Source organism: Trachemys scripta, chromosome 2 (assembly GCF_013100865.1).
Source record: "Trachemys scripta elegans isolate TJP31775 chromosome 2, CAS_Tse_1.0, whole genome shotgun sequence".
NCBI classification, from domain to species: domain Eukaryota; kingdom Metazoa; phylum Chordata; order Testudines; family Emydidae; genus Trachemys; species Trachemys scripta.
Genome location: NC_048299.1, coordinates 3,226,230 through 3,249,679, shown reverse-complemented (window position 1 = coordinate 3,249,679; position 23,450 = coordinate 3,226,230). Strand labels below are relative to the sequence as shown.

The 23,450-nt window shown below is 45.1% G+C and overlaps 1 protein-coding gene across 3 annotated transcripts in view; it reads right to left on the bottom strand.

The window, feature by feature from the left end:
* The window catches only part of SETD2 (SET domain containing 2, histone lysine methyltransferase), a 153,693-nt gene that overhangs the window by 30,097 nt on the left and 100,146 nt on the right, over window positions 1–23,450 (bottom strand). For all 3 annotated transcript variants that reach the window (XM_034759748.1, XM_034759750.1, XM_034759749.1), the window contains exons 16-18: window positions 22,173–22,307; window positions 20,892–21,031; window positions 14,963–15,074 (exon numbers count right to left, since the gene is read on the bottom strand). In XM_034759748.1, coding sequence (XP_034615639.1) covers window positions 14,963–15,074; window positions 20,892–21,031; window positions 22,173–22,307 — 387 coding nt within the window. The remainder of the gene's footprint in view (window positions 1–14,962; window positions 15,075–20,891; window positions 21,032–22,172; window positions 22,308–23,450) is intronic.

Below are 23,450 nucleotides of genomic sequence, written 5' to 3'. Positions count from 1 at the left end.
TATTTTTAATCTCAGTGTATTTTTTTCCCCATATAGAAACTTGCTTAGTATTGATTTTTATTGCAAAAATGCCTAGGAGTCCTAGACATGGATCAGCACTCCACTGTGTTAGGCACTGTACAAAACACAGAACACACACACAGTCCCTGCCCCAAGGAGCTTACAATCTACACAAGACAATAAACAACAGATGGCTGGACAGACAGGCCAACATGGGAGTACAAGGAAATGAGACAATATTGGTCAGTACAATAGGCAGTGGTCTCTGCACACTAGCAGCCTAGCTGTCGTCACTTTTCTGATAGGCTTCACGGCAAAGGAGAGTTCTGAGGAAGGTGTTGAAGATGTCGATGGGGAACGTCTCCCAGGAGTGAGGGGCCGCATGGGAGAAACCACAAAGGTGCTTATTTGAAAATCTAACAAGATAGGCCCGTGATGCTAGCCTCTGTTGCTATAAGAGGGGGAGCTGATCTTTCGACACTGAATGAAAAATAATAGGGAGGGTGGGGATAGGTCGTGAATAGCCTTGAAAGTGTAGACAAGTAGCTTATGTCTGATACAATAGAGAAGAGGGAGCCAGTGAAGGGATGCAAAGAGAAGGCGACGTGGTCAAAGCAGCGGGCTAGGAAAATGGTCTTCACAGTAGCATTCTGAATGGATATCAGCAAGGCAAGGCTGCCTTTGGCAAGGCCAGAAAGAAGGATGTTGCAGACAGTAACTGAACTGCGAGAATCACAGTTGTCTTAGAAACCGTATCAGAGGCTTGTATTTCAGCAGAGGACACAGGATTTGTTATTTACATCACTCCAAGGTCTTCTTAATTGACAAGTAAGCTCTGCCTTGATTGGATTCCTGCCTAGCAGGAAAATGGAGTGCGTGCTCACTCCAGTGCTGCACAATATACCAGTAATATGCAATATGAAAAAAGAGCACTCTGACGATATTCAGATTCCTTAATCTTGTATCAGCGGGTGATGTGTTAAATGGAAATGCTGTAGAACTGAGTTAACAGCACTAGCTGGCCCTGCGGAGCAAGAGGGGCAAAGAAGATGGTAGTTGGGAACCCGAGAGAAGGAAATCAGGGTTGTAAATGAAGAGGCGCTGAAATGGAAGAGACTAGCCTGTGAGGGAGGGAACAGGTCAACGTGGTCAGTTGAAAGAGAAATATGGGGAACTGGAAGGTAGGAGCACCAAATGCACCAAGAAAGTCAGAACGGGGATCCCAGGCCTGTTGATGTCCTCCACCTTCTTTTAAAGGAAGACGAGGCAAACAAGACGACAGAAGGAACCACCATGTTACTGCAACCATTGGATAGCCTTCTAGAAGTGTATCTGTAGGCGACATTAATATAGGGAGCTGGAAATACAAGGGTTGATGTATTAAATCCAGACTTAAACATCTTTAAAAAAAAATCCTAGGTATTTTAACTGCTACTTCCCAAAGGCACAAACTCATCCTTTAAAGCAAGCACAAAAACCGTCCTTGACTCCTACTTCTTACAAGAGAAGGATTGAAGTGGGAGCAACACAGCAGACTTCAAAATCATTTTTTATGAAAGAAGAATGGAAGTAATGATAATAATCATGCTTTATGCATCTACAGCATCTTTCATCCAAGGATAAAGCACTTAAATTGATATGCAAACTACATAGAGGGTTTGCTTCGCCCACCACTGAAATGCAGCCACCTTTGGGCTCTGGGCTTAACAATAACAAAATGAGTAGTGATACAATCAGGTCAAGCCTTCCTTTGTGGGTCAAAAGAATCAAAGAGGGGAAATAACTATTGGTGAAGACCATCTGTCATCAACGCCACATCCATTACTGCCAATATTCCAGAATTGTGCCTCCGCATATCACCACATGGCATAGAGCAGTGATGCTGGGTAACTGGCTAATGAGATCAAGGACTGCAGCAATACTACTCCTCAGCAGAAAGAGCATTGGATCTAGATTAGGAAGAGCCTGAATGGTGTCTGAAATTTGATCCTAGTTCCTACCCCAAAAGTACAAAACCAGAGTAAGTGGGAATGTGTCTTCTTCTGAAATCTTGTTATTGAATGTGGACAGCCTGCGTCTTAAGCAACAACCAGACAGCATTCAGTTTGAATATTTGTAAACACATTGCTATTTCTAGTACAGACAACAAAAAGGCACGTCTGTAAAAGGAAAAAATTAAACACTTGCTAGTGACTAAACAATACATTGTCATAAAACAGAAAGTGGCTTAAGGTTAGCCAAGGCATCATGTGGGGGCAATAATTTAGATCCATGGAGTATTTGACTGTAGCAAGTTCCACACCTGAGAGCAAGGGACTTGCCTTCTTGGCTAGTTATAAACAGAAGGTTTTTCTGGCCAATACTCAGTATAGAGAGAGTTCAAGAAAGAGTTCAAGATTGCTAACTACCTTTACAAGGATGCAAATTCCTTCAACTGAAGGAGCAGTCAGACTTTTCCAGATGCTCAGAATGCTTCCCTCTGGCAACCAGTATCACTTTGGTCTTCTCCACATTGAGCACCCAAGTCCATATCTGTCAGATACAGAGCAAGGGAACATCTGTCTGGGTCCAATGAAAAGGAGATGTTGAGCTGAGTGTCATCAGCATATAGATGACACTGGATCCCATAGCCTCACGCAAGATCTCTCAGAGATTTCACATACCTACAACAAAATGGGTACTAAAAATGAACTTCAAAGACCTCCTCAAAAGTCCCAGGAGAGGAAGGGCAGTTACCCATATAAATACACCTCTACCCCGATAGAACACGAATTCGGATGTAACGCGGTAAAGCAGTGCTCCGGGGGAAGGGGTGGGGGGGGGGCTGTGCGCTCAGGCGGATCAAAGCAAGTTCGATATGACGCGGTTTCACCAATAATGCGGTAAGATTTTTGGGCTCCCGAGGACAGCGTTGTATCGGGATAGAGGTGTACTATATTAAACACACAGCTCCCATTTTCCAGCCCTCATGAAATTTACCCTGATTTTAATTACAACATTCAGTTCCTTAGGACAGTGCAATTTCATGTCTTTAGACAGGTGACAAATGTTGCATATTTTGCACTAGATGCATAACAGAAGTTTGGTTCTTTTAAATAAATCTAAGTGAATTCTAAATCTGACATCGACATGAATGAACTCTAGAAGATTTCCTCCAATTATGTCTAATAATCATGACTAAACAGAATCTACTAAAACAACTAAGATCTTGATTTAATTTTGATGAATTCACCAAGAGTAGGTGGAGATTAATTACATCAGTACTTGTACCACTCCTTTGTGCTCACTTTCATGTGCACTGGCAAACCTGATCTAAGTTACAGTGAAATTCCCAGAGAAACAAGCATCAGACCCATATTGATTTCAACTGAAGTCAGCATTAGTAATGTTATTACAATGAATACCAAATTTTTTGGATTATAAGTGCATAAAGTAAAATTTAGCCCATCTTTTACAGCTGCAGATTTTCATAAAGCCACATCTCAGCACTGATAATGCATCATGATGTCAGTGGGATGCTGAAGCAGTATCAGCCTGAAACATGGCATGAAGTCTTTCACTTTACAGCAAAGTTCTCTAGCAGCAGGAAAATAATAGTCTAATTTGGTGAGATCTGAATGCACAAAATGTTAAAAGTTTTACTGGGATACAATCAACCTGAAACCTAGTCAATTTGGGGGACGGATAGTTCAGTGGTTTGAACATTGGCCTGCTAAACCCAGGGTTGTGAGTTCAATCCTTGAGAGGGCCACTTAGGGATCTAGGGCAAAATCAGTATTTGGTCCTGCTAGTGAAGGCAGGGTTGTGGACTCAATGACCTTTCAGGGTCCCTTCCAGTTTATGAGATAAGTATATCTCCATATATTTTCAAGATGCAAATTAATAGTACTTTCAGCTGCCCAGAGTCTTCCTACCAGTTTCTGTGGCTTTCCAATTTAATTGTCCAATATTTAAAAAAAAAAAAAAAAAAAAAGTTGGGGTTGCTTTTTGGGGGAAGGGGGTACTCCTGTTGATGCATGAAAGACCCACACTAAGAGAAACTGACTGTGCAGGAGAAACAGTGAAACTGACAATGCAAAATTTTTCTGCCAAATGCACAGAAAAATACAGAAAAACATTCTCTCTCCCCCCCCCCCTTTTTTTCAAATACTGGAAATTTAAGGCATCCATACTAGGTAAAGCAAAACAGATGTGATTTTTAAGTTGGTGTCCTTTCAACACCATCTAGTCTATTGACTCTATATTCCAAAACTTTGTATATCTTTTTAATGACCATTTTCCCATTTCTAATGGTTCTCTTTTACCAACAGCACATAAGTGTATTTTATCATACTTGAAAATAAAGTGTAATCTATTCACTATATATTTAGTACAGAGACTAAAAACTATCGATCCTTTAAAATGACGACTGCCTCTGACCCAAACGAAACATCTGGATTTACAAAAGGACCCATTCCTAATACAAATTAATGCAGATCAGGTCCTCTTCCATTTACAATAGGAAGTGTCCCTACCATTGTTAGTCCAGGCACCATTAAGTTACTACCTAAAGGCAAGATTCAGACGTAACAGATTCCAGAGTCTGATGGATCAGAACAAAGAGCAATCACTTTTTCCAATTCATTTCTCAATCCCAGGAAGAGTGAAGCCTTTATTTTCAAGTAGACAAACTGATGTATTCTAATTAAAAGGACATTAGGATATGTCTAAGATATAACTAAGATATAGGTTTTGTTTAATAAATATTTTACAAAACTTAATTGAAACGTCCTTTTAAGTTTAGATGGAAAAAGTGTGCTTTTGGTTTCGATGCAACAATTTCCCTGTGCTGTTTGCAACCTACACAAAGCAAGACTGGGTCAGTACAGGTAAACAAGAAAATGAAATTGACCAGAAGCAGATTATAAACAAAAGGTAAATTGACTAGATCTCTTACTTTTTTCAGGCTGAGTTAAATGCAACTATATAAATGGTGAAAAGTACAAATTTAACATTTCTTTCACTTTTAAAAATCAAGAGCATTCATAAAGGAAATTAATTTATAGAGTTTTTAATCCTTTTCTCCATCACACTAATTACTTTAAAGGGAGACATTTTCAAAATGGTGTGGTGTAGGGAGTTCGCGAAATCACACTGGAAATTCACTGCACTGAAAATGTACTCAATTGCTTTTTTTTAAAAACGACACAGGCAAAAGTGAACCAGAAACGACAAGATGTGTGTATCTTTACGACTCATCTATTTTAAGGGACATGACTGCTGCCTGTCATACCAGGAATGTCTTGACATTCCATGGATTCCAATGGAAAGCAAATGCAGCGGATGGGATACAGAACTAACAGCAACGTAGTTAAAATGGCCTGCTGGATTTTTTTTTTTTTTTTTTTTTTTGACAATTTGCGAAACTAACTACTCCACAGCTGACCAGTTGTACACCAAGTTCTTGCTCATTATTTTTGTGGTGTTCTTTTTTTTGCAAGGGAGTAAACATTTGCAAATTAGGTATTTATAACAGAATGCTGAATGCTATACTACTTAGAGGGGGGGAAAAAAAACCCCACACATGGATTTGATTAACCCCTAGGAGCACTGGCTTCTTTCCAGGTGGTAACACCTAGGAACTGGATGTTTTCAAGGGCTTTTAAGAGAGCCCTACGGACATTTGTACATGAGGCTGAGGAAAGCCTCCCATTGTAGAGATGAAGTGGGACAAGGACACTCCTGCTTCGAGCAGAGCTCTTCATGGCAGGGACAACATCTATCTCTATGTTCGTACAGCGCCTAGAACAACAGGGTCCAATCCTGGATGTCTTGGTAATATAAGTAACAGAAACCCTCAGTGAACTTCACATGGTGCTTCCCATGTAACTGAGAGCTCGTGACTTGAGCACTACATGGGCAACTAGCAGGAAGACGATGGGTTAACTAGTAGTGCATTACCATAGGAGATGCAAAGGGGGCTAGCAGGGGGAAGACCAGCAACAGTAGGTAGAGAGAGGGAATAGTCTGAGCAGGAGGTTGGGCTGGGAGTTTTCAGAATTGTGAGGGGGCTGGAAAGATGGAAGTTGATCAGTTTTGTTGCGTTTTCAAAGAGCTTCTGGGTGCTGAGTTGTTCTGAAAATATAGTCCCTAAACCTGTTGACTTTAGAATCTTGCTATGTCCATAGTAAACCATTTCCAGGAGGTTATAACTTAGTCCTGCCATGAGTGCAAGGGACTGGACTAGATGACCTCTCGAGGTCCCTTCCAGTCTTATGATTTTATGATGCTATAACCCAATAAAACACTTTCTCCAGTGCACCTTGACACAGGTCTCCTTGTTACCCTCATTTGTTTAAATTGCAAAAGTGCAAGAAAAAAGTTATGATTTCAGATCCTCACTGAGACCTTGGACATAGGCCACTGGATGTTAAGAAAAACCAAGCCTACTCCACTCTTTGTTTGCTTTGCAACTGAAGTTACTTTCTTAGTGGGATTTTGCTACATATTTTTAACACTCAGCTACATATATGACAGACAATCCTTGGATTTACAATCCCTTAATGCCCTAACAATACAGGCAATAATGGCTCCTTTGGGAGAGTTAAAAAACTGTCAGCGTTTGAAGTAAGAGCAGTCAAACTATGTATCCATAGAAGAGCGCTTAACTATAAAACTAAATAGCAGCTTTAAAAAAATGTCTAAATGGGCCAGTAAGGTGGGCTCAGTGAAACCTGGAAGGTACCGTATATACTCGATCATAAGCTGGTTCGTTTATAAGCTGACAGCCCCCCAAGGTGGATACGTAAAAATGGAAAATTTTATGACCCATTCATAAGACGACTCTATAATTCAGGGGTCAGCAAACTTTGGCTCCCGGGCCATCAGGATAAGCCACTGGTGGGCCAAGATGGTTTGTTGAGCGTCCTCAGGCACGGATGGGGGGAGGGATAGCTCAGTGGTTTGAGCATTGGCCTGCTAAACCCAGGGTTGTGAGTTCAATCCTTGAGGGGGCCACTTAGGGATCTGGGGCAAAATCAGTACTTGGTCCTGCTAGTGAAGGCAGGGGGCTGGACTCGATGACCCTTTGGGGTCCCTTCCAGTTCTATGCAATAGGTTAATAATATAATATATGGAGATATACCTAAGTAAACAAAGTGTCCCGGCGCACCAGCTGCTTACCCTGACGGGCCGGGACAGCAACTGGTGGGGAAGTTTTTTAGGGGGGGAGGAGCTGGGAGTCAGGGGAGTAACCTCTGTGACCACCCCGACATGACCACACCCCTAGCTCGGGACTCCCACATTCTCCCCATCCAATCGCTTCCCACCTTATCTGGGGAGGGCCAAGGGAGGATGTCTCTGGCCTGGCTGGAGCTGCTCCAGCAGGCTGGGCAGCATGCTCCGGCAGGCCAGACCGGGCGGCGCGGCCGCAGCATGTTCCAGCGTGGTGGGCCAGGTGGCATGGCCGCAGCGTGCTCCGGGTGGTGCGGCCACAGCCTGCCAGCCCCGGAGCTGCAGCTGCTTCGGAGGCTGGGGGGAGAGCAGCGTGGCCAGAAGCGGAGACACTCTGGTCCCGCCTCTTCCCTGCTGGCTGTGCTGCCTCTCCTTGCTCCCTCTGTTGGGGGGAGGGGCTGTGTCCCACCTCTCCCTCGCTATACCCGCTCATAAGCCGACCCCCTTCTCTGGTGCTTCCCTTTTTTACTAAAAAATTCAGCTTATGAACGAGTATATACAGCGGGGGGGGGGGGGGGGGGGAAATTAAGTGTGCTGAAAGGACTGCCACTCAATGTTAAATTCTATATACTCTCAGTATCGCATTAGCTTTATATCACACTTCCTCTATAGAGCTCAGTGTGTTTTACAAAGAATCATCCCCATTTCAGAGATGGAGAAACTAAGGCACCGAGAGAATAATTAACATGCCCAAGGTTATATAGCTGGTCAGTGGCAGTGCCAGGAACAGAACTCAGGTCTCCTGCCTCCTAAGTCTTGTGCTCTGCCCACTGAATTCAGGCTGCCTCTTTTTGGATAGACAGGATCTCTCTTTTGAGGGTACTATCTATGACCTTGTCCCCAAAAAACAGGGTACTATCTATGACCTTGTCCCCAAAAATACTAACTTTTCCGTAACTCTTGTTCTTCAAGATGTGTGGCACATGTCCATTCCATGTTAGGTGTGGGCGCGCTTCGAGCACAGTCGCCAGAAATTTTCCCCTCAGTGGTACCTGTCGGGTTGGCTCTAGCACCCCCTAGTGCCGCACTCTCATGTCGACAGTATAAAGGGACCGGCTAACCCCACACCCTTCTCAGTTCCTTCTTGTGAGCCAACTCCGACAGAGGGGTAAGGGGGTGGGTCGCATAATAGACATGTGCAACACATCTGGAAGAACAACAGTTACGGAAAGGTTAGTAACAGATTTTTCTTTTTCGAGAGCTTGCACAGGTTCAACTCCCCATTAGGTAACTCGCAAGCAGTAACGCAGGAGGTGGGATCAGAGTTTACGGACATACTGATTGTAATACGGCTCAACCAAACCCAGCGTCATCCCTGGCCTGCTGGGTGATGGCATAGTGGAAAGAAAATGTGTGCACTGATGACCAAGTTGCTACTCTGCAAATGTCCTGGATAGGGACCTGGGCCAGGACCACTGCTGAAGAAGCTTGTGCCTTGGTAGAATGGACAGTCAAGACAGCTGGTGGAGGGACCCCTGCATGCTCGTAGCATGTGCGAATGCATGCTGTAATCCAGGATGAGAGCCTCTGAACTGAGATGGGAAGGCCTTGCATCCGGTCAGCTACCGACACAATGGATCTATGGAATGGTTCTGTCCTCTCCATATAGAGCACCAGGGCACATTTAAAATCCAGTGTCTGGACAGGTTGTTCCTCCCTGTTTGTGTGAGGTTTCGGAAACAAAACCAGCAGGAAAATTGCCTGATTACTGTGAACCTGCAAAACTATCTTTGGGAGGAACGCGGGGTGGGGGCATAGCTGTATCTTGTCCTTAAAGAAGACCGTGTATGGAGGTTCTGATGCAAGGGCCCAAATCTCTGAGACCCTTCTGGCCAAAGTAATAGCCACCAGAAAGGCCACTTTCCAGGAAAAGTATTATAGGGGACAGGGTACCAGCAGCTCAAAACGGGGGGGCCCATGAGTTTTGACCAGATGGGGTTTAAGTCCCCCAAGGGAATGGGCTCCAGAATCTGTGGGTATAGTCTTTCTAGGCCTTCAGGAAACAGATGGACACTTCATGCGAGAAAACTAATCAGCTATCCATCGGATGGTGGAACGCCGAGATCACTGCAAGGTGTACTTTAACTGATGATATTGCCAGACCTTGCTGGTTTAGATGTTGCAGATACTCCAGGAACAGTCTCCAGAGACGATCGTATGCTGAGAAGTCCAAATGGAAAAGCACTTCTACTTGGTGAGGTATATAGCTGTGGTAGAGGGTTTCCTGCTACCTGAAAGGACCCGGCGGACTTACTCTGAACAGGCCAACTCCACGGGATTCAGCCATGGAGCTTCCAAGCCGTCAGGTGGAGGGTGCTGAGGTTTGGGCGGAGCATTAAACTGTGGTCCTGTGGGATCAGGTCCAGGAGAAGAGGGAGTGGTATTGGAATCACTTCTAAAAGTAGCAGCAGTGTGGCAAACCAGTGCTGATGGGGCCAGACTGGGGCCTTGTGCACAAGCGGAATAGGGGGGAAGTGTAAACAAGATGCTCCATCCAAAGGAGCAAGAAAGCGTCCGTGTGCAACCCCGGGCTGTGGCCTTGCAGGGAACAAAACTGGTGGGTAGTCCCTCACCGCTGGAAAACGACTCTCACTATGTCGGATGGAGGAAGCACTCATGGTAACTGGGGAAAGATCTGCTGAGGTGATCTGCGAGTTTGTTCTGGACCCCTAGAAGGTGAGGAGCTTCAAGTTGGATTGAGTGCATTATGCAAAACTCCCATAAGCGAATAGTTTCCCAGCACAGGGGGGACGAGCGAGCCCCACCTTGCCTGCTGAGGTAGTACATGGCTGCCGTGTTGTCCATGAGCACTAGCACGCTCTTGTTTGCGATGTGCAGTAGGAACACCTGACTGGCTAGGCGGATCATTCCGAGTTCTCTGAGGTGGATACGTAATGATAGCTCTTCCTGGGCCCAAAGGCCATGGGGTCCTGAGGTGCTGCAGGCAAGCCCCCCCATCCTAGCTCCGACGCATACAAGACTAGGGATAACAAAGGCTGGAGCTTGATGAAGGGAATATCTGTGCAGACTGTCAGAGGGTCCCGTCACCAATCGAGAGGGGGCGAGGACCAGGGGAGGTACAGTGAGCACTGAGTCCAAGTGGTGGCGGCTTCGTGAGAACACTGAGGCCAGCCAAGCTTGAAAAGGTCAGAGGTGTAGCTTTGCATACCGCACTCTGTATGTGCACAAGGCCATAGAAGTTTGAGGCAGAAATGTGCCATCGTGAGAGGGTGGGCCTGGACCTGTGCTATTAACGATGCTATCATCTGGAATTGGGTTTCCGGCAGGAAGGCCTTGGTCTGGCTGGAGTTGAGCACTGCTCCAATAAACTCTATCCTCTGCACCAGGGTGAAAGTAGACTTCTGTTTAACAGCAGGCCCAATGCCTGAAAGGTTGACTGAATGCAGCAGACGCTGGGCCTTGGACCGGCCTTTACTAGTCCAGGGGTGGCCAACCTGTGGCTCTGGAGTCACAAGCAGCTCTTCAGAAGTTAATATGCAACTCCTTGTATAAGCACCGACTCCGGGGTTGGAGCTACAGGTGCCAACTTTCCAATGTGGCAGGGGGTGCTTGGTGCTCAACCCCTGCCCCCACTCCCCTCGCTCCCCATAGAACCTCCTGCACGCCACCAAACAGCTGATCAGGAGGTGCTGATCGGCGGGGCTGCCAGGGGGTGGTAGGCACTGGGAGCAGAGTGGGGGAGGTCATGGGGGGCTGCTGAAGTATTACTGTGGTTCTTTGGCAATGTACATTGATAAATTCTGGCTCCTTCTCAGGCTTAGGTTGGACTAGCCAGTTGTTGAGATATGGGTACACTTGTACCCCTCGCCTTTTCAAGAAGGCCGCCAGTACCTCCATGCATTTAATAAAAATCCATGGGCTGCCAACAGGCTGAATGGAAGAACAGCAAATTGGTAGTGGGCTTGATTCAGAACGAACTTGATTAACCTGTGTCCTTGAAAAACTGTGATGTGGAAAGAGGCGCCTCTCAAATAGAGAACAGCATACCAGTCCCTCGAATCCAGGGAGGGAATGATGGTGGCCAAGGAGACTATGCAGAACTTCAGCCGTTTGAGATAGACCTGCGCCATCTCAACGGCTAAGACAGGCCTGACATCACCTTTGGCTTTGGGAATTAGGAAATAGAGTAAACACCTTCCCCTTAAGTTCTGAGGAACTTCCTCCACGGCTCCCACTCGGAGGAGGGCGTGCACCTCCAGGGCTAAGAGTTGCTTGAGACACGGTCCCTGAGGAGGGACAGGGAGGGAGGGTGAGACAGAGGGGTGGGAACAAGCTGGAGAGCATAACCCATCTTTACAGTACTCAGCACCCAGTCTGTGGTTATATGAGACCCTGCTCAGCTGAAGTGGGACAGGCAGTCTGAAAACAGTGGGAAGGCAGGATCCAGCATTATGGGAACTGATATGATGCCCTCGGGCATCCCGTCAAAAGCTCTGTTTAGAGCCCCCCCACCGCCCCTCCTCCCCGAGTGTCTGGGTAGGGCGGGTAGAGATGCTGAGGTGGATGGAGGTGGCTGTCTGCACCTAAACCCCAGCTTCATTTCTTTTGTAGATTGGGATGGCCGAGTGGAGAAATGGGCACTCTGCTGACGCTTGAAATGTTCCCTCAAGGACGCTGGGGTGTAAAGGCCCAGGGACTGAGGGTAGAGCTCTGGAGTCCTTCAGTCCATGGAGCTTTGCATCTGTCTTGTCTGAGAAGAGCAAGGACCCTTCAAACAGAAGGTCCTGGAGAGACTGCTGGACCTCCGTTGGCAGGCCCAACAACTACAGGCACCTGTGCATAGCCAGGGATTTAGCCACTGAGATTGCCGTGTCCCTGGTGGCCTGCAGGAAGGCCCGGGCTATTGACTTCTCCACACTGATAGAAGTGACCTCCTGCCTGGACTCCTGGGGAAGCAAGTCTCTGAACTTTGACATGGAGTCCTAGACATTAAAATCGTATCTCCCTAACACCACCTGTTTGGAGAAGTGGAGCGGTAAACCTTCTGTAGAATAAACCTTTCTTTGAGTCCTTTGTCTTAGGGATCGCTCCATGCACCCCGTCTCTCCCTTTCGGTGGCCCCTGAGACCACCAGGGACCCCGGTGGGAGGTGGGAGTACAAGTACTCATACCCTTGGGTGGGAACAAAGTACTGCTTCTCAACTCTCCACAGGTGGGCGGCAGGGAGTACGAGTTTTGCCACAAGGCTTTAACTGGTCCCATGATAGCCTCATTGAGAGGCAGAGCCACTGTAGTCGGCCTAGCCGCAGCCAAGATGTCGACAAGGCTGTGGGAGGATTCTTTGACTATCTCCAGTTGCAGCCCTAAGTTCGAGGCCACCCTCTTCAACAGCTCCTGATGAGCTTTGAAGTCATCACCAGCAAGGGGTCCTCCTTGTCTCTTTCTGCAGCGACTGGGTCCTGCAGGTCTAGATCCTAAGGATCAGAACTGGGTTCGGTACCAGAGTCCAGGTCAGGTGCTGCATGATGGGATGGAGAAGTCTTCTCCATGGCCACCAAAGATGAGCGTCTGGAATGTGTCCCTGACATCAGAGGAAAACCCCAAGGGTTCCAAAATGGCCATTGCATCAGCATGGGCCAGAGCGCACTGGGCCAAGCGCTTTGAGGTATCTGAGCCCGGGTCCACCACCACAAAGGGCTGACCAGGGAGTACCAACAGCAACCCCTCTACTAGGTATACGACCCCACTTCCAACTCAGACGTCGAGCCCTCCTCCGGGGACCATGGAGGTGCTGTACTCATCGGTTCTGGAGATCAGTGCTGAGACAGGGAGACCTGCATTGAGGATAGCAGGGATGGTTTCCCGCTAGACGGTACAGAGGGCAGCTTGGGGTGACGTGCTCCTTTCTATCCACCTGCACCGCTGACACCTGCTTTTGGATTGACGGTGGTACCGATAACGCCAGCAGGTCTCTTGCCGCTGCGAACACCTCCAGGGCAGATGGAACCACAATCGCACTGGACCCTCGTTGTCCCTCTGGCACAGGCTGGTCTGGTACTGGACTCAAGGGAGGGGAACGCCCCCTGTCGGCCAGCTGCTTCTTATCTTTCCTTCTCGGCACCAGAGAATGGTGAGAGTGCCTGACAGTGGGAACAGCAATCCTCACCGATGCTAAAGTACTCAGTGCTGAGTCTGACCAGCTCGGCTCTGCAGAGCGTCTGAATGCCTCTTCCATCAATAGGAACTTCCATATGGCCTCCTGGTCCTTCATATGAGGCTTGAATTCCCAGCAGGTGTGACAACGGTCTCGGACATGAGCCTCACCCAAGCACTTTACGCAACTGGTATGTGTGTCACTCAAAGGCATAGGCTTGCTGCAGAAGGCACAGGGGCCGGATGAAAATCCACTAATAAGGCAGAATCTTCAACTAAACCATGTACAAGAACTATTTACAGTCCAAATGAAAAATAAATAACTGGAAGAAAGAAACAGGGGAAATGGGCAGTTCCAGCATCCGTCATGGGCAGTAAGAAGGAACTGATGGGGTGTGGGGTTGGCTGGCCCCTTTATACCGGCACCATGAGCATGCAGCACCAGGAGGCACTGGAGCCAATCTGACAGATACCATTGAGGGAAAAATTTCCGGCAACTGTGCTCGAGGCGTACACACACCTAGAGCGGAATGGACATGTGCAATCACTTGAAGAACAGTAAGCTTCTCTCTCTCGAGTTGCACTCGAATCGCAATTCCAGAAACAGGATTCCACACTGGGCAATGCTGATGCCCAGCTTTAAGAGTATGACCTCTATATGGACATACAAAAATTATTTCATGACCAACACCACAAGATAATTCTCTTTGCTCAGCCAGACTCAAACACTGTATTCATGACACTGACTTTGTAAAAGAGCTAGTGTCAGGGTCAATAAAAACCCTATATGGGTATTTATTTATTTGGCGGAGGAAGGGGGAGCTGGAACATCAGGAAGACCTCTAACAAACAAGCTATCATGTCTGAGAGGAGAGTCTACCAGGGCCCTCTCCTAGCTCCAGCAAGAGGAGTTCCAGATAATGAAGAGAAACTTCTTCAGCAGCTATGGGACAGAATGGGTGGTACTAGTGTTCTCTAGAGCTAGTGGGGGCCAACACTCTACTAATATATTTTCTTATTGGAAAGGGTCACCTATTTCCTAGGTCAAGGGTCAAGGAAAACCTTGTTTAATGATTTACTAACAAAGCTTTCAGAAACATCTGGCCAGACCATTAATTTGAGCTTTTCAGTCCACATTTAAAAGAACACCTCGATCTTCTGTTCATACTCAGTCTATATAAGGGTACATCTACACTACAGCGGGGAGTCGATTTAAGATACGCAAATTCAGCTACGTGAATAGCGTAGCTGAATTCGACGTATTACAGCCGACTTACCCCGTTGTGAGGACGGCGGCAAAATCGACTTCTGCCGCTTTTTGTCGGCGGCGCTTACTACCACCTCCGCTGGTGGAGTTAGAGCGCCGATTCGGGGATCGATTGTCGCGTCCCGACGGGACGCGATAAATCGATCCCCGAGAGGTCGATTTCTACCCGCCGATTCAGGCGGGTAGTATAGACCAGGCCTAAGATATTGTCATCCACCCCTTCAACAATTTGAATTTTCTCGCATGTTTGTATTTGCCACACAGTAGATTATTTGGCCACAGGACTTATGGAACAACACAAGTTTTCCACTCTCCATTTAAAGAAGCTGTGAAAGATGAGATGTTTCACCTGCTGATTTGCACACTTACCTTCATTGGGTTTTCATCATATGTTGGAGTCCCAAGGTCCATCTCAGCTTCATGTTCGAGGCTGGCATCATCTCCGGGGCTGTCCCAGGTAGGAGGATCCCACTGGGTTTGCCTAGAGAAAGAAGGGAATGGTCTCACTCATATCTTGGAGTAATGGAAGCACACACATGAAATTACCATCATGTCCTCTATTCTGGACACTTGGAAGCCAGCCCTGATTACCTTCTTGCAAATAACTGACTGGGGACAGGACTCTCAGCTTTGATTGCACATAACCAGTGCCTCACAAAAACTTCCTGGAAAAGAATATTTTTAATTGACAGGGATATGAACAGTGTCACATGCATTGAAAGTATTATAAATAAGTCAACAATAAACAGCAATTCATTTCATGTTGGGGCATCTATGAGCATGCCACTGGATTAGGGGCAGACCTAATCTTGACGTTGTCCCTTCTTCCAGATCAATAATGACTAATAGCACAATAATAGCATACACAGATGATACCAAATAGGGTAGTTCTGCTTGCCAGGGAAGACAGAGAATTATGCAGTATAGATATGTCTATGAAATAAAATGAGGTTCAATCCAAAAATACCCAAGCTAGTGCATCTGGGGAAATCATCATATACCTGGGAGACTAACACTGAAAGGTGTAGGGATTACACGAATTTACAAAGCAACATGGTAGTAAGCAGAAACAGTACGGTTTTGGTTTGTCTGTACAGAGACATCACGTCACAGAGCCTGAGGGTGGTAGTCTCTTCTCTACAGAAATGAGGTCAGACCACACCTGGAATCAAGTGTTCAGTTCTAGGCATTTCATTACTGGAAAGATGCAGACATACAGGGAAGATTTCATAAGAAGTGCAACAAGAATGAACAAAGGCCTGGAGAGATCGATTGATTGGTGAAGAATAATTAATTTAATATGGAAAAGCTTGGCTAAATGATGACAAATGAGATATAATTGCCAGCTAAAAGGGTATATCCATCAACAAGGGAGAGAAATTGTTTAGTGTGATCCAAGATGGGATAAGTACAAGTAATGGGATGAAAGGGCGCAATGGAAAATTTAGGCTATCAGGAAAGATGTCTTAAAAATGCTGTCTATTTGATTCTGGAATGGTCTCCCAGGAGAAGTTTTGGAAGTCCCATCCCATCACTGGAATCATTTAAAATTAGACTAATCAAAATCCTGAAGGGGACAACAGAGAGAACTATTCTGCACTGGGCCCTGGCAAATAGACTAAATGACCAAATGCTATAGGTCTTTTCCATCTCTAACTTTTGATTCCAAACATGGCCTGGACTTACAGCTGTCTGTATACTATGGACAAAATCTGAAACCCTGAAGAAAAGGGACCATCTGGTTTGAAGGTTCTGGTTTTGACTCATCAATGGAAGTACCCAGACAATCATCACAATCCAAACAGAAACTTATTTTGGGGGTGGGGTCAGGGAGGAGAGTAAATGATGGATTCTCTAAAAAAAGAACAGGAGTACTTGTGGCACCTTAGAGACTGTATGCATCCGAAGAAGTGGGCTGTAGTCCACGAAAGCTTATGCTCTAATAAATTTGTTAGTCTCTAAGGTGCCACAAGTACTCCTGTTCTTTTTGCGGATACAGACTAACACGGCTGCTACTCTGAAACCGATGGATTCTCTGTAACTTGAAATCTTTAAAACTTGATTTGAAGATTTCAGTAAACTCAGCCAGAGGTTAGGGGTCTATTACAGGAGTGGGTGGGTGAGGTTCTCTGGCCTGCAATGTGCAGGTCAGACTAGATGATCATGATGGTCCCTTCTGACGTTAAAGTCTATGAGAGGACTGTGGGGAAAATCAAATATGCTTGTTTAAATGGACCACATGTCCTTCTGCAAACCCAAGACGCTATTTTTAAAACCTACTTAATGGTGGGCAGCTGGATTTTATTCCATCACTACATAAGCCATAATATTAAACTAATATCTGTCCCACAGGGAAAAATGGACTGATAAGTAAAAGGTGGGGAAAATGAGTAATCATGCAATCTGACTCTAGGTATCAGCCTTAGAATGCTGCTACTTAAAAAAAGTGCTTACAAAACATTTCCAGGGGGTAAGACTGCTATGAGTTTAAGTCTAATAATGTTCAGTCAGCAGTTTCCAAAGCAACTGATGGAGGATCCATTGCCTAAATGTATCAATACCAACAGCTGAAGGCTGAATTGCATGTCATTCCTTTTATATGCAGGGTGGGAGAGAGAAAGAGAGATCTATCTAAGGTCTGGTCTATACTACCCGCCTGAATCGGCGGGTAGAAATCGACTTCTCGGGGATCGATTTATCGCGTCCCATCGGGACGCGACAATCGATCCCCGAATCGGCGCTCTAACTCCACCAGCGGAGGTGGTAGTAAGCGCCGCCGACAAAAAGCAGCAGAAGTCGATTTTGCCGCCGTCCTCACAACGGGGTAAGTCGGCTGCGATACGTCGAATTCAGCTACGCTATTCACGTAGCTGAATTTGCGTATCTTAAATCGACTCCCCGTTGTAGTGTAGATGTACCCTTAGTGACGCAACTTCAGCTACATGAATAACGTAGCTGAAGTCGACGTACTCAATCTACTTACCGCGGTATCTTCACTGTGGTAAGTCGACAACTGATGCTCTCCTGTCGACTCCGCTGGCGCCTCTCGCCCTGCTGGAGTACCGGAGTTGACAGGAGAGCGCTCTGCGGTCGATTGATCATGTCTAGACTAGACGCGATAAATCGATCCCTGCTGGATCGATCGCTGCCCAATCCAGACAAGTCCTAAGAAACTGAATTCCCACCCAAACTTCTTTTCTGACTTACAATAACCATGAAAAACCTTAACAACCACATAAAGCATAAGAACAGAAGAATGGCCATATTGGGTCAGACCAATGGTCCATCTAGCCCAGTATCCTGTCTTTTGATAGTGGCCGGTGACAGATGCTTTAGTGAGAGTGAACAAAATAGGAAAATGTATCGAGTGACCCATCCCCTGTCACCCAGTCCCAGCTTCTAACAGCCAGAGGTTTAGGGACACCCAGAGCACGAGGTTGCATCCCTGACTATCTTGACTAATAGACATTGATGGACCTATCGTCCACCAACTTATCTAATCCTTTTTCAAACCCAGTTTTACTTTTGGCCTTCACAACATCCTTTGGCAATGAGTTCCATAGTCTGACTGTGGGGGTGTGAAGCAGTATTGCCTTTTGTTTGTTTTAAACCTGCTGCCTATAAATTTCATTTGGTGATCCAGGGTTCTTGTGTTATGAGAAGGAGTAAATAACACTTCCTTATTCACTTTCTCCACACCAGTCATGATTTTATAGACCTCTCTTATATCCCCCCTTAGTTGTCTCTTTTCCAAGCTGAACAGTACCAGTCTCCTTACATGGAAGCTGTTCCATACTCCTACGCATTTTATTGCCCTTCTCTGTACTTTTTCCAATTCTAATATATCTTATTTGAGATGGGGCAACCAGAACTGCATGCAGTATTCAAGGTGTGGGCATACCATAGATTTATATAGTGGCATTATGATTTTTTTTATCTGATTTACCTATCCCTTTCCTAATGGTTCCTAACATTGTTAACTTTTTTGACTGTTGCTGCACATTGAGCAGATGTTTTCAGAGAACTATCCCCAATGACTCCAAGATCTCTTTCTTGAATAGTAATAGCTAACTCAGACCCCATCAGTTTGTATGTATAGTTGGGATTATGTTTTCCAACATGCACTACTTTGCATTTATTAACAATGAATTTCATCTCCCATTTTGTTGCCCACTTACAAAGAGATCTCTTTGTAACTCTTCACAGTCTGCTTTGGACAACTATCTTGAATAGTTTTGTATCATCCGCAAACTCACTGTTTACCCCTTTTTCCAGATCATTTATGAGCATGTTGAACAGCACTGGTCCCAGTACCAAACCGCGGGGGACCGCCCCACTGTGAAAACCGACCATTTATTCCTACCCTGTGTTCCCCATTTCCTAACCAGTTACTGATCCATGAGAGGAGCATTCCCCTTATCCCATGATGCTGAGTTTGTTTAAAAGCCTTTGGTAAAGGACACTGTCAAACGCTTACTGAAAGTCCAAGTACACTATATCCATTGGCTCACTCTTGTCCACATTTGTTGACACACTCAAAGAATTCTAATAGATTGGTGAGGCATGATTTCCCTTTACAAAAACTGTTTTGCTTCTTCCCCATTATATCATGTTCATCTATGTGTTTAATAATTCTTTTCTTTACTATAGTTTCAACCAATTTGTCTGGTACTGAAGTTAGGTTTACCAGCCTGTAATTGACAGGATTGCCTGCAGAGCCTTTTTTAAAAATTGGCATTACATCAGCTATCCTCTAGTCATCTGGTAAAGAGGCTGATTTAAGCGATAGGTTACATACCACAATTGTTATTACTGGAATTTCATAACTGAGTTCTTTCAGAACTCTTGGGTTAATACCATCTAGTCCTGTTGACTTATTATAGTTTAATTTCTAAATTTGTTCCAAAATCTGCTCTATTGGTACCTTAATATGGGACAGTTCCTCAGATTTGTTACCTAAAAGGAATGGCTCAAGTGTGGGAATCTCCCTCACATGCTTTGCGGTGAAGACCAATGCAAAGAATTTATTTAGCTCCTCCACCATGGCCTGGTCTTCCTTGATTGCTCCTTTAGCACTTCAATCATCCAATGGCCCCACTGATTGTTTGGCGGGCTTCCTCCTTCTGATGTACTTCAAAACATTTTTGCTGTTAGTTTTTGCGTCTTTTACTAGTTGCTCTTCAAATGATCTTTTTGGGCCTGCCTCATTTTGCTTTTACACTTGACTTACCAGTTTATGCTCCTTTCTGCTTTCCTCAGCAGAATTTAACTTCCAATGTTTAAAGGATGTCTTTTTGTCTCTAACTGCCCCTTTTACTCTGTTGTTTACCTAAGGTGGCGTTTTTTTTGGTTCTCTTACTTTTTTTTTTATTTGGGGGTATGCCTATAGTTTGAGCCCCCTACTGTGGTGTTTTTAAAAGTTTCCATACAGCTCACAGGCATTTCACTCTCGTGAAGCTGAATATGTATTGGTCAGATCTAAAAAAACAATATTCATGTACTAGAATAGGCCACAACAGTAATGGCAACTTATTTAACATTCAGCAAGAAAACGACATTCCTTTTTCTGACCTACTACAACGCTGATCACAGGTTTAAGGATGGGAAGGCTGAAAGTGGGGAAATAGATCTATGATGCCAAGAAGCCATAATCACCTTGGAAATACAGCAGTGCTGTAAGCACATCTAAGAAACAATAACATGTTGCATTTACATGGTGTCTCATCTCAAAAGCTCTCAGCACTTTAAAAGACTACATATGCTACCATTTATATAGCACTAAAAGTGTGGTACATATTTTACAGAGAGGTAAACAGATAGGACCCCTGCCCCAAAAAGCTTACAATCTATGATGTATTCAAGAACTGCTTCACCCACTGCTGGGGTGGAATACAACAGCTGTTTGAACGAAGCACAGCAGCATAACACAACATTTTAAAATAGGAAGTTAAGAGGAAAACGGTTTCCAATTGAAACTGAAGGTTGTATTTGCCGAACATTTCATCAGGATGCTGGGGCTAACACCTCTCCACTTGCAAAAAATCTCAGTCTTTAATGATTAAAGACCTCTAGAAGGAGAGCACCCCTACCATCATTCTGGGTTATCGGCTCCATGCTGACATAGGGGGACACTGCTAAACGAATTCCCAGCACTACCTCCTGCAGCACCTTGGTGTGGCATTGTAGAGACAGTACAATACATTGCACAGTAGTTTGGAATACCGCCAACACAGAATAAGGGTGCGGTTTTTACACATGAATAAGAACACCAGCACTGAATAGGTAAGTGAACATTTACCTTGTGATCACATGGTAATAGTAGATCTTCCCCTCTGGATCGCGGGCTGTTTTCCAGTTGGGAGGGAGGACAATGGTTTTGGGTTTTGGAGGAGATGGTGGCGGTAGATCCAGAAGATTGTTGGTCACTACCAGCTCTGGCTAAAAATACCCCAACGACAGCAAAGAGAGAAAGATGAGCAAAGAACGACGATATTACGAAGTTTTTAATACAAACCTAGGGTGTATAAAAAAGTAATGGTTACCTGACCAAGTCCATTCATAAAGCAGTAGTCAAGTGGGTCACCCTTCACTTTCAATGTGATGCTGCTGATTAACTTAGCGAGTTTAAGACCATGTCTACACTAGAAGTGCCTAATATGTATACGAAAACTGGCATACTATCCCAGCAAAGTGCTCCTAGTGCGGACACAGCTATACCAGCAAAGATGAGTGAAAGACGCTATACTGGTAAAAGCACAGATTTGCTGGTATAATTGCATATGCACTCAGGGCTTCTGATGCCACAGTTATGTCAGCCAAGGATCACATCCTGACTGATGTAGCTATGCCAGCAGAAGTCTGTAGTGTAGAAATAACTTTAAGCAGTCAATAGCCTCAGAGGAATCTACATCATCCATCAGGCGGCCGACAAGAACAGCACCACCAGCCCTTTTCACGTGATAAAGGCTTAGTATACTGAATCCAGTCTGAAACCAAGGCCACTACAGAACCTAATCACCTTTCCTATACAGTGGGGAGACAGGAGGCTGGTAGGGAGGCAGAGATATTTTCCTTACACAGAGCAGCATTGAGGCCAGATCACCAAACATAACACAAGTGATTCTCTTTTCTCAGGACAGAGGATCAAGCTTAGGAATCATTCACAGCAAAGTCCACACAAAGAGAGAGGGAAGAGAAAAGGATGTGCCATTTTAAGATAGATAGCTTATGAGAGTACTATGTGTACAAATGCTATTGAGTGGGAGACAAAACCGGTGGATATGAAATCAACCAGCCCTTCTCACAATGCCAGACAGTAGAGCAAGGGAAGGGTTGCTGTCTGCAAAGGAATCAATTCTAGGTTTTAACTACTCTTTTGAGAGTAAACCCACTGACTTTCTAGTTACAATTTAGGGGAAATGGACAGGATATTGTCCTCCCCAACATAAAAGGGAAACAGGGGAAGGGTACACCAAATGGGATATACATCAAGCCATTCTCTCTCATGGGTCATGAAAAAAATTGCACCCCATTGTTGCCGGCATGTTACCAGGCTGGACTGTAACGCTCCAGGCCTCACCTGCTGTATGGGCGGAGGCTGCCCAGCTGCTACGATCGTTGTTACTGCTGCCGTCGGCTGCACCACCACTCCCTGTGGATGAGCTGTGTAAATCGGCTGCCCTTGGATATACTGAAGACCTGGCTGTGCATAACTCTGAAACAAAGCAAGAGAAACTGGGAAATCAGTTCCCTTATTGAAAATCTTTTGTTACTTCTGTGATCGAAGGTGGAACATAGAAACAGGGTAAACCTGGTTTATTTCAAGATGCAGTGGAAAGTGGAATATACTGTTTCTGTTGCATAACTGTTCTGGAGCAGGAATATATATGAATGCATTTTTAACTTCATAAAATGTTTTACATAAATTTGATCGATCTTTGTTTTTCAAAGGAAATTTAAGTTTAGAAAAATATGTAAAATATTCTATTTCTTGGCATTCAGAACTGCCATTCTGTCAGTACTAGAAGAAAACTGCAAAGCTGAGCAAAATGGATGCCGTTATGAACATGCTTAGGTCAAGGAACAGGTTTACCATGAATAAAACCTGCAATGCATTTTAAATTACATGGCATTTCGGAGCCTCTAGCTGGTGGCAGTCATCTTGTTGAAAACAGATATCAATGTCTGCCCCAAAGGGCACACATGTACTGCACGTATCTTGTCACTGCAGATCAAGTATTATCTAAAGTAGGGACGTCTTGGATCTCTCTCCAGTATACATTAGCTATTATGTTGAGCAAAACTCACTGCCAATACTACTGCAGATACCACACATCTAACCTATGAAATACAAGTTTTCCAGCAGAATACTGATACTTAAAGGAATGACACCTTGCTCTTCCACTGGACAGACGCTTTCGGACATTGAACCTCTTCAGTGGGACAACTGAACACAAGAATGACCACACTGGGTTAGAACAATGGTCTATCTAGCCCAGTATCCTGTCTTTTAACAGTGGCCAGTGCCAGATGCTTCAGAGGGAATGAACAGAACAGGGCAATTATCGAGTGATTCATCCCTAATCATCCAGTCCCACCTGCTGGCAGTCAGAGGTGCAGGGACACCTAAAACACTAGGCTGCATCCCTGGGCTTCTTGGCTAATAGCCATTGATGGCCATATCCTCTATGAAAAAAAGAACAGGAGTACTTGTGGCACCTTAGAGACTAACAAATTTATTAGAGCATAAGCTTTCGTGGACTACAGCCCACTTCTTCGGATATGCATCCAAAGAAGTGGGCTGTAGTCCACGAAAGCTTATGCTCTAATAAATTTGTTAGTCTCTAAGGTGCCACAA